Below are 10870 nucleotides of genomic sequence, written 5' to 3'. Positions count from 1 at the left end.
ACCTATCGCGGCATCCCTAAGCCACCAAAAAGCTGCATCTGTTGAGTTTCTGCCAACTATGCAGTTTTTTTGAGAGACAGCAACTCACGGGGGAGGAAAAAGATCATTCAATAAAGACGACGCCTAAGTAGGCGTTTTAAAAATATATTCATAAAAACTCGAGATTTAGAGACTTCACATTGCACTTTAAAAAAAATTGGGAGAGGCAGGTCTTGCCCGTGAACTTGCGAGGCCCCGCTCCCCGGCGCTTCCCGATTCTCAGGGGTGATGAAATCTTCAGCGCAACGAAAGAGGAAGTGGGAAGAAAGAGCGCAGGCAAAGGGGAGAAAATTCCTCTGCGGGCGGGCGCGTGCAACCCGAAAGCGCCAGAAAGCACTGGCTTTGCGGCGTGTCTGTGCTGCCGCCGCCGCTCTAGTTCTCCAGTGTGCGCCTGGAGCCGCGAGCGGAGCGAGAGGAGGCGGCGCTGTGCATGCTGGGCTCAGATCATGGTGGGGCTTTGCGATAGGAAGCCAGGCAGGAAGGACTTGAACTAGCGTGCAGCGGCCAGCCCTGCATCAGACAGGCGACTGCGGGGTGTGCGCTGGGGGGGCTCGGAGCAAGGAGGCGACCCCGAAGTCCTGTCAGCAGGAGCGGGACGACGGAGTCGCCACCTGGGCGAGCGGTCTTGCGCCCCGATTTCGCCTCCCTCCTCTCCCCCCCTTCGAATTTGACGGGGGGAGGAAAGGGGGGAGGGGCAGGGAATTCCCACCCCTCTTTTTGCAACCCAGAGCTTTGCTTTTAACCCCTTTGGGGAGAACCGGCGGAGAAGGGGGTGGAAAAGGGAGCCGATCTCGCCGCCGTCGGCAGCCGCAGCAGCCTCCGCCTGGCGCTTGCCCATTGCTGGGAGATGGTGACATATGAAGCGCGCTGGAAGGAGCATGGTTGAGAGGAACAGCAAGTTCCTGCTGATCGTGGCGGGCTCGGTGTGCTTCATGCTCATCCTGTACCAGTATGTGGGGCCGGGGCTGAGCCTGGGCGCGCCGAGCGGCCGCTCCTACCAGGACGAGCTGGACCTCTTCCCCACGCCGGACCCGCACTACGTGAAGAAGTACTACTTCCCCGTGCGGGAGCTGGAGCGCCAGCTGGCCTTCGACATGAAGGGCGACGACGTGATCGTCTTCCTGCACATCCAGAAGACTGGCGGCACCACCTTCGGCCGCCACCTGGTGCAGAACGTGCGCCTCGAGGTGCCCTGCGACTGCCGGCCCGGCCAGAAGAAGTGCACCTGCTACCGGCCCAACCGCAGGGAGACCTGGCTCTTCTCGCGCTTCTCCACCGGCTGGAGCTGTGGACTGCATGCCGACTGGACCGAGCTCACCAACTGCGTGCCCGGCGTGCTGGACAAGCGGGAGAGCGCGGCCCCCAAACCGCCTAGGTGAGGCCACAGAGTCCGGCGGCGCTGCCCCTTCTCCGGCCCGAGCGCGCCCCCTTCCCCGGGTAGCCGGTCGCCCCTCTCAGGCGCCTGTCCTCGAGGGGGGGTTCTCCTTGTGGCCTTGGCCGTAGCCGGCCGCTACCCCTCTGCAGCCTTTTGGAGATGGTTGGGGCGGTTGAGACATGCTTGGTCAGTAGCTCGGCTGTGTGTGTGGGGGGGGGGGGTCCTTCACCTCTGGAAGCCAACTCCCCCCCCCCTTCCAACTTGTCTGCACTGCTGTTCAACCCGCTTACAATAACTTTGTGACCGTGCAGAAAACAAGCGTCGCAAGTTGGGCGCCCTGCGATGCTCACTTTGCCGTGTAGGTGGCTTGATGTGCCTTCAGGCGTCCTGTACTTTGTAACAGTCCCACTTAGGCTGTTTGTTCTTCTAGCAATTCCCTCTGCTTCTAGGGTAACCAAACTCACTAGGCTTCTGTGGTGTATTGCAGGCAGACATTCAGCAGGGAGAGTGTCATGGGAGAATGAGGGAAGACATGGCAGCTGTTGGCTTTCTGTCGGTCAGGTAGCTATGGTAGGAACCTTGATAGAAAAGTGGCGGATCTTGTCTTTTACAGCCTATGTGAAATCATGCTGTGTCCACAGGACTTTTTAGTGTGTTTTATAATATTGTACTTTATGTTGCTTGCAACTTTGTATTTCTGCCTCTGTTCCTTGCATTGTACTCTCCAAAGCTTGCTTTTCCCATAGGCCTTACTTGGATCCTGGGTTTGGCCCTCCAGCGTATTTTTTAAATACTAGAGCTGAGATATGCTTCTTTTCTTTCTTCTATTTGCTGACTGTTGTAGAGAAGATAGTTATTGTATGTGTGTAGAATCCCTCAATCCCATTACCCTTACTTTGTCCACACATCTAGGCACAGGGGGGCAAAGGGTCTGAGTCGGAATATATAGATTTAGTCTAAACACGATCCTCTAAACTTCTCATAAGCCCTGTTTCCCCTTTACTGTGATTTTCACACACTGGTAGGTTCCCCTCCTCTGATTTTGGAAAATCTCTAACATGCTCTGCAGTATTTTCTCTGGACTATAGATCTTTCTCTTCCACTGCAGCCTACATCTCATGCTCTTGACCTTTCTGGTTCTTGTTCCTCTGCAGACACGTCCCAAACGCAAGACACCTGTATTGCACTTTTTGCCATTGTGTTTTATTTTTTTGTCAAAAATCATTCCTTATGCTAGGCGTTTTAACTTTCCTGCTATGTTGGGCACTGCCTTTGTAGCCGTCAGACCCTAAAGATGGTACCTCACTAAGCAGTTGCTCTGCTTGCTTATCTAAATAAAGTGCAGAGTGCATTATTCGAAGGAATGCACTGCAAACCTGCTTTTGTGCCCTTGTTGTGTACCTATCCCTGCCTGGCAGCTTTCCTCTTAGACTGCCCCATTGTTCCTCCTGTTACAATTTTCTTCTGTCTTCTTCCAGTGACAGATCTTCTTGATTAGCTTGTGCCCCCCCCCCCTTCCCGTCTTTTCACTGTAGGTGGCACAAAGCTACTTTGCTGCAAAACACCTTTCGTTCCTGACCTGGCTGCATACCTATGTGTGCTCATAGCCAGTCTTTCAAACCAAACGTCTCATTTTCTTTTTGTGCTGGTGATTGTTTCTTTTTTTCCTGAATTAGTGGCTTTGAAAAATAAACGGAGAACAAGGAAGGTTTATCTCTAGGGATGCTTCCATATTACATTATTCTGTTTGCCCTTTTTGTATCTCCCCCACCCCAAATACTCACTTTCACTTCTTATCCTCTTAATGTCATTGAAAATTGTTCCCTTTTTCTTCACATATTTCCTTTGTATCCCTTAGTCTTCCTCATACATAGTTGAGCTTAGTCCTGATCCTCAAAGCTACGTTTATTTTTTTAAATCTTTGGAGATACTTCTAATTCCTGAATTTTTAATACGTGGACTTTCATTCAAAGAGCTGCTGTTCAGGCACTGCCGTACCTAGTGAATGTAAATCTTTCAGCATTACAGCCCTTTAGTATCTTTTGTTTCAAAGTTTCTCCTGTAGCTTGACAGGATTTTATGTTCTCATTTGTTAAAGCCATGTGCTGTGTATGTATATTGTTAATATCCTTTCTAATCTTTCTAGTGAGTAGGCAGCCTTGGGAGTTAAAACAAGATTTTTTCCCCCTTAATGCTGCTGCTATGCCCATTTCCTCCTCCTTTTTGCCCTATTTCAGAAAGACTTGTTCAGTGTGCAATATTGCATGCAGTTATTAATTATATTTATTGATTCTGCTGTTGGTGCTATCTTTTCAACCCATCTTGGCAAGTTTCAGCATTAATTGTTCTCATACTGTCCTGTGGCTTGCTGTTAGGCCAGCTGACTGGACGTATTGAAGCAAGGAAAGCATCCAAAAGGGCCAACTCTGTTCAGGTTTTCTTTCTATAAAACCATGTATAAACATTGGCAAACAAATAGCCTCTGTGTTTCCTGTACTGATGTTTGGTGAAGCATTGTAATGTAGGAAAATATTTCACAAAGTTAGAATGTTGTGTGTGTTTATGTTGGGGTGGGGTGGGGAATGTGAACTTTGACTCCTGGCTAGCAAACCATTAACCTTGTCTAAAGATTGGTACACACAGTTATGGAGTACATCCAGTTGCACGTCTTTCCCCCTACCCTGCCACCAAATTAAGTTTTATGTTGATCTTGAAACGGTTCACTTTTGTTGGAATAGTGAAAATCTATGGCAAAGTGAGCATAGAGGAGGAATGTGAGGATTTGCTAAAGTGGCCGTGGCCTCTAAATTGCTTGTTCTGTCTATGGAGGTTATTTTGGGACGTCAGATAATTCAGAATATTTTTTTAAAGGCTGTGTTTATTATGAACTTCAGAATTTCAGGGCTAAAGCGCCTTGGCAGTGCAGTGGCTCCTGGGATTTCCTTTTTCATAGCACCTGATTTTAGTAGCACTTAATATCACTTCTGCATTCCAATCCTGTAATATCAATCCTGCATTCCAATTCCAATCCACATTTACTTAGGAGTAAGTCCCACTGAGTCCGCTGGGGCTTTCTCCTAAGTCAATATGCATAGCACTACAGTTTAAATGAACTTATTACAAAATTTATGGGATAGAGACTGCTGTCTCACAGACATGCTGTGATGCTTCATTGTGGCCTTCCCTTTTGTTTGTTTGTCTTATAATGTCCTGATTAAATTGAAGAAGGCCTTGATGTTCAGGCAGGAAGGGTCTGTATAGTGATGTGGATGTTTAGTAATCTGCAGCTCACAACCTTGCTCTATTAATATGCAGTGTTCTGGCCATTCATTAACTCTGTATATGGGAATGGTTTTGATAATGACAAACAAGAGCTGCCTGCTGACTTTGTAATATTGTCCTATCACATAGGCCTATTGTACTGCAGTCTATTTCAGCATGTCCACAGAAAGATAACATTTCTCCTGTTTGTAATGAAATCTGGGTTCATAAACAAGGGCTGTTTATGTAAAACCACTGGTGGAGCAAGTTTCCTTTGTTGGGATGGAAAAGGGCTTCATTCTTGCATTATTTCCACTACAGTGGTGACTATATCACTTCATTTCCCTCCTCTGAATAATGTATCTAGGGTAATGGAACAGCCTGTGCTTTTTATGTCACACCCGCTTTACAGAGGCTGCTGAAAGAAGATGGTGGGTGATATCTTTTGTTGGATTTGCTTCTGTTGCTGAGTATATACAAACCTTTGACTTTCACAGAGCTCTTTTCCTGTCAAAATAGTTTTTCTTGATAATTTCTTATTATTGAAAAGAACAGCTGATAAACCCGTTGCTTTGGGTCTCTTTCACTTGAATAATCTTAGCATGAAATTCTAGTCACACTTGTTATTGAGAAAGTTCCTTGTTGAAATTGGTGTACTGCACTTCCGTGTCAGCATGCGTAGGATCACGCTGTTAGTTGCTTCAGTCACTTTTTCTGAGGCGCTGCTATTAGGTTTGGCATTTTTAATGTATGTAACGGTGTATTCTATAATTTGCTGTTCACCAAAGTGCTCTTTCAAGTTATTGCATCAGAGCTAGAACAGTAAGAAAGCAGTATGTGTGTTCAGAAGAAAAGGGCTTGAGTCTCTTTCTGATGTGCTCTGCCAGTGTCTCACAGACATTCTTGAAGGACATTCAGCAGCGCCCATATATCTATGTGCAAATCATGAATTAAGACTATTAACCTTGTAAGCAATGCCAATTTTGCACTAAGTGCATTCTTGCATTACTTCTTATAACCTGTATGTGGCACATGCATTCAGAATTGTTGTTTTTCTTGCTTCTAGTTGGTCTTAATGACACTGAGGCCTTTTTCACAAGGGAGGCTTAAATTGCTTCCTGTATTTCCCTTGTCTCTGATGTCACACTGATCCAAATTCAGCGTGTTTTTGAAATACTAACACTTTGCTGCTGTGCAAAAAATTGGTGCAGTGAGGAGAGATTCTTAGCCATTATATAAATGTATAGTATCTCAGTTAGTTACAAGCTAGACTGCTTTGTCCTCTGGTCCTAAAACTGGAGACCCATGTTGGTGGCTTGTTCGGTGCACCGTTTGTGATTGAGCCCTTTCCTCCATCTTTCAGGAATACAATGATCTGCTCAGTGATTCACATGTTTGGCTAACCTGCTTCACAAATAAAGAATTTTATTTCATGACAGAGAAAAGAGGACGAAACCTGTCCAAGCCTCAGTTCCGTGATGAGTGGGTAGCTGTGTTCATTGTTGACTTTTCTGAAATCTGTCAGTTTAGTGACCAGTTCTCCTTTGCAAAAGACACAAGTAGGCTACTGTACTACATTTATTGATTCTCCAATCCCTCCTGTTTTGCTTGGAAGTGATTGACTAGGCGTGTGATTTCTTAGAACTTTTTAACACAAGCAGTTAGCTGGAATAGAAGGGATGCCGCATTCTGCTGCTGAGAATACTGGAATTGCATTATTCCTGTTTTCCCCCCATTCCTTGCTGTGGCTTTCCTCCCACTCCCTCTATTTCTTCTCCCTCTTCTCTCCTCCCCAAATTGTGTCTTTACATAAGTCTCCTCAAGAGGCATACTTAATCTTGAGTTTTCTGAGAACGTTTATGTGTGAGTCTATCACAGAACTCTCTACCTGCTGAGTTTTCATTTTAATTTCTCACTGTGCTTGCAAAATTGTCAGGAACATCCCTCCTGTGATCACAATCTAAAAATTAAAATAATAAAAAAAGCTCCTTTGCTAGCATGTGAGCCGGCTGATTGATTGTTCATTACAGCGAGAGGACCTAGGCTAAAATAGACCTGTCTGTCTCTGTGACTTAAATATTGTTAAATGGATTAGTGGAATGACTTCTTGAGTGTCTCTTTCAAGCTATTTTCCCACCTTTTAAAAAAGCCTTAATAGAAACAACAGCTCTAGTGGATTGTTTGTGGTGGGGACTTTCACAGCTTGGTAGCATTTCTGTCTCCCTTGCTTCATGTTTAAGTTTGGGATATTCACCTGTGCACGCTTCGAAGCTCCGATGGTGCCTTGCCAACAGACAAATTGACATGAGAAATTTTACATAAAACTGCCAGAATATAAACTTGGATTTGTCTGTAATTGTTTACACTGCAGGGGCATAGCATCAGAGCCCAGAATCTGGTGCAAGGTTCCCAGTAAGTATAATACTTGCCCTATTTGGATGCTCCGATTCTTGGACCTAACGTCTTCTTTTGGAGGAGATCTGTGGCCTTAATGTCACATTTGAATGATCCCGTACCACCTCTCTCCCTGTGTTCCACCACTGCAGCTTTTGCTCATCTGAACAGGAACTCCTGCAGGTGCTATCCTGCAAATGGGCAAAATCAAAGCTGCCCGTACACATGCATTCTCTGTGGTGGCCCTCACCTTGTATAAAGGCCTACCTGAAGAGGTCACGAAAGTGCCCAGTCTCCTGGCTTTCAGCAAACTGTGAAAAACCAAATTATTCAATAGGACTATGACATTTCCTTGTCCTTAGATAGCAGAAATGGCAACAGAAATTTTTAAAATTCAAAAATAACAAACTAATTTAGTTTAGAAGGAAAAGTCAGGTAAAATCAGGGGCTGAAAACTTAAGAGGTAATTCAACATGTATAACTCTGAGGGAAAATTAGAACATGCACAGACTTCAATTCTTAGGCTCTTCACAGAGACTTAAAGGCTTGGGTTTTGAGGGTCTTGTCCCTTGTTTTCCCCCAAACACTCTGGTATAATTTCTTTTAGTATTCTGTCACTTTTGGAGTTAGGAATGCTGGTACCCACTTCATAGTACCCCAATCTCCTTTTCTCCACACAAAAGTGCTTTCCTTCAGTTCTTAACTGAATCTAAAGGTCTCATCTAGTAGTTTCCAACCACACCAGACCAAGGATCTCTTTACTCTCCAGAGCTACCTCCGTATTTGACTGGGTAGAGAAAATCTCTTCTCCTTAGAAGCTCTATCCACTTTCTTTGGCCAGTTTGGGAGTCTGCACCTACTTCCCAAATCTCCTTGCCACTTTCCCCAGTTCTCCTGGCAGTGTTAAAACTGTTCTCTGCCAGGACTCTGTCTCTCAGCTCTTCACATTCAATCTGTCTGCTAGGACTGAAAAAAAGACCCTCCTTTTTCCAGCTCATGCTACCCAATCAGATTCCTTGGAGTAGCCTGCCACTCAAAGCTCTCTGATCCTATGAAGGATTAACTCTTTTAACAGTTCTGCAGTTTTGTGTACAGCACTTCCAGGCTTTTTTTCAAAACATGCAGTCTGTCACAAGGACTTTTTAATGCAAGTAATAGGGCTGAACTGCAGGGAAATGGTTGCTTTGGTAAAGGGACAGGGACTGTAGCCTATACTAACATGTATTGTCTGTCTTTGTAAGTATGCTCCTTCTGGGTAGTTTCTGCATTGTTTAATATATCATGTTAAATTGCTTGTGCTTTGTTTCAGTATTGTTTCAGCTCTGTATCCGGTTTCTTTTTTTTTTTCAAATTTCTGCAATCAATACTCTGTTGTATTGCATACTGAATGTAGCACTGGGATAGTGTTGTATCTGGGAAGTGCCATAACACGTAGAGTTGGGAGTAGATTTTAGAAGTGTGTGTAGCAAAGCTGGACATAGTATTGTGCTTGTACGAAGTTGTGCTTGTATTCAGGATCAGGGTTTCAGTACTTTTTTCTGGAAACAGTTTTTGCCAGTTATTCTAACATGCATTGTAATCAATTGTGGTGCTGACTTACAAGAAGTAGAAAAACTTGGCCTTTCTGGAATACAGCAATGAAATCATTTGGATGTTGTTGTTGAAATAAATTGCATGTGTGGTCATGGGAAACATACACCCGAAACACATGTCATTGTGAATATGCCTTTTTCAGCCCATAAAAGTGTCCTCAAGTCACAGCCAACTCACAGTGGCCCCGTAGGGTTTTCAAGGCAATAGATGTTCAGAGATGGTTTGCCACATTGCCTTCTCCGTAGTAACGCTGGACTTTCTTGGTTGTCTCACATGCAAATACTAACCAGGCTATCCCTGCTTAGCTTCCAAGATCTGACAAGATTGCACTTGCCAGGGCCATCCAGGTCAGATTAAAATAATAGAACACATTAGGCTAGCCTGAGTATAAGGAAGTGAACCTCCTTTTGCTGCCTCTCACTCCTAGGAGCTGCTGGGTTTTGCACCTAACTGTGCACAATCTGGGCAATGACAAATGCAAGTGGCAACCAAGGGGTTGTTTGATAGAATAATAATTCTCCTACTGCAAGCTTGGAAGACCTTGAATATAGTGAAATCAGAATTTTCTTGAAGAAAATAATTTGCACTATCAGTCACAATAATACCAAGCATATAGTAATATTATATACTTGCACTAAGAAATAATATTCCAAATGCCCACATACACCATGTGAAACATGTATCACTCAAGAAGGGGGAAGCAAGTGGCTAAAGAAGCAGAGCACGAGGGTGAGGCGGTATTATAGCTACCTATTCAAGCAGGTTCCAGCACTGATCTGCATCCTCAGCAGGTTCCCAAATATCTGGACCTCCTATAAATCTGAAGTACAGTATTCATTGTAACATAAAAGACACGGGTTTAAGCTGCTACAGAAACATGGATGGTTTGGAGCAGGTTTGAAGTACATGCTGCCGGTTGTCCAAGAAACGATCTTGTGGGGAAGAGAAGCAAGGAGAGTTTCCCTTTTCAAGTCCGGGCCTCACTTCAAGTCTTAGCCCTTGTTTGAAACAAAAGATTCCTTTCCTCCAGGTTTGGTTACCTGGATATCCCTCCCCTTCTGGGCAATGTTGCCTGATTGGCCTGGATGGGGTTGAGAGGAGTTGCTAATTTGAGTGAATATTTTCAAGTAAGAAAAGAGAGAGGGGGGTTTCTAGGCAGGGAGAAGGTGTGTTATATCACTGAGTGGGGATTTGTGAAAGGAATATTGTAGTCCAAATTAGATCACTGTGGATGAGAAACTTCCTGGTGGGAAATATTAATCTGTCTTTTAGTTCTTTCTATAGGGTGAGTACTCAGGCAGCTAGATCCTTTGTATTAAAGTACTCTTAATTACCGAGAGGTCCTGATTAATGGTCTGAGGACTAGGTGAAAAGGGAGTCTTGTTTCTCTTGGAGGTTGCCATTGTTCCTGATGAACATGAGAGATTATGTGGAATTACACCCTGCCATGTTCCTTCTCTGCTGGCTCTCAGCTTTGGTATTGTAGATAGCTCAGAACTTGTTTTCTAGTTCTCGTGTGACTGGAAGAGAAGACCAGAAATGGAGGCTTTGTGGCTACCATGTGTATTGTAGACAGTTGGCCAACTATAGAACTGTATTCATTTTGTAATCAAACTGGACGTTATAGCTTGAATCTGTCACTAGTTATCCTTGACTCACTGCCACAAAGGCTTTGAAAGTACCCCAAAAGGGGCAAGAGCTACAGCCAAATAGCTTTCAGAGCACTTGCCAGAAAATGTGTTGATTGGTGACAGGAAATCAGTAATTCAGCCCTAGGAGCTTTACTCGAGTATAGTCCTGATCATTGTCCTCACATACAAAACTGAACTAGTTTTAAATCTGTTTTAAAGTGCAAAAGATTTCACTGTAGATATGCCATTAGGTAAAATAGCCAAAGGCAGTTTTCAGTTGCATACTAGAAGATCAGGGTTTGTGTGATGCTGATCTTTTTCTCTGAGTTGCTCTGAAAGTTTTTTCCAGATCCCCGCCCACCCCTTTTCAGCTGTTCTCTATCTAGAAGCTCATATAACCAATAAGGAAGTTGCTTGCTATCTCTGGTGCAAAGTCTTTTCCAATAAAGGGATCAGATTAATTAGAAGCTAAGTCAGGGCCTTTTGTGTTCTGTCCTTGTAGAGTTATTTTCACTGTGAGACCTGGCCTTTTAAACCATGTACAAACAATACACGTTACTTAAAGTTGCATGTAAAG

At 44.4% G+C, this 10870-nt stretch overlaps 1 protein-coding gene across 1 annotated transcript in view; it reads left to right on the top strand.

Annotated features, from left to right (window-relative positions):
• Nucleotides 1–435: 435 nt before the first annotated feature.
• HS6ST1 (heparan sulfate 6-O-sulfotransferase 1) overlaps nucleotides 436–10870 on the top strand; it is a 254817-nt gene continuing 244382 nt past the window's right edge. The window contains exon 1 of the mRNA XM_054982827.1: nucleotides 436–1414. Within this exon, the coding sequence (XP_054838802.1) occupies nucleotides 897–1414 (518 nt within the window). The 5' untranslated portion in view covers nucleotides 436–896. The remainder of the gene's footprint in view (nucleotides 1415–10870) is intronic.

The sequence above is a fragment of the Eublepharis macularius genome, chromosome 6 (assembly GCF_028583425.1).
Source record: "Eublepharis macularius isolate TG4126 chromosome 6, MPM_Emac_v1.0, whole genome shotgun sequence".
Taxonomy (NCBI): Eukaryota; Metazoa; Chordata; class Lepidosauria; order Squamata; family Eublepharidae; genus Eublepharis; species Eublepharis macularius.
The sequence above is the reverse complement of the archived record's forward strand: the minus strand, read 5'-3'. Positions and strand labels throughout refer to the sequence as shown.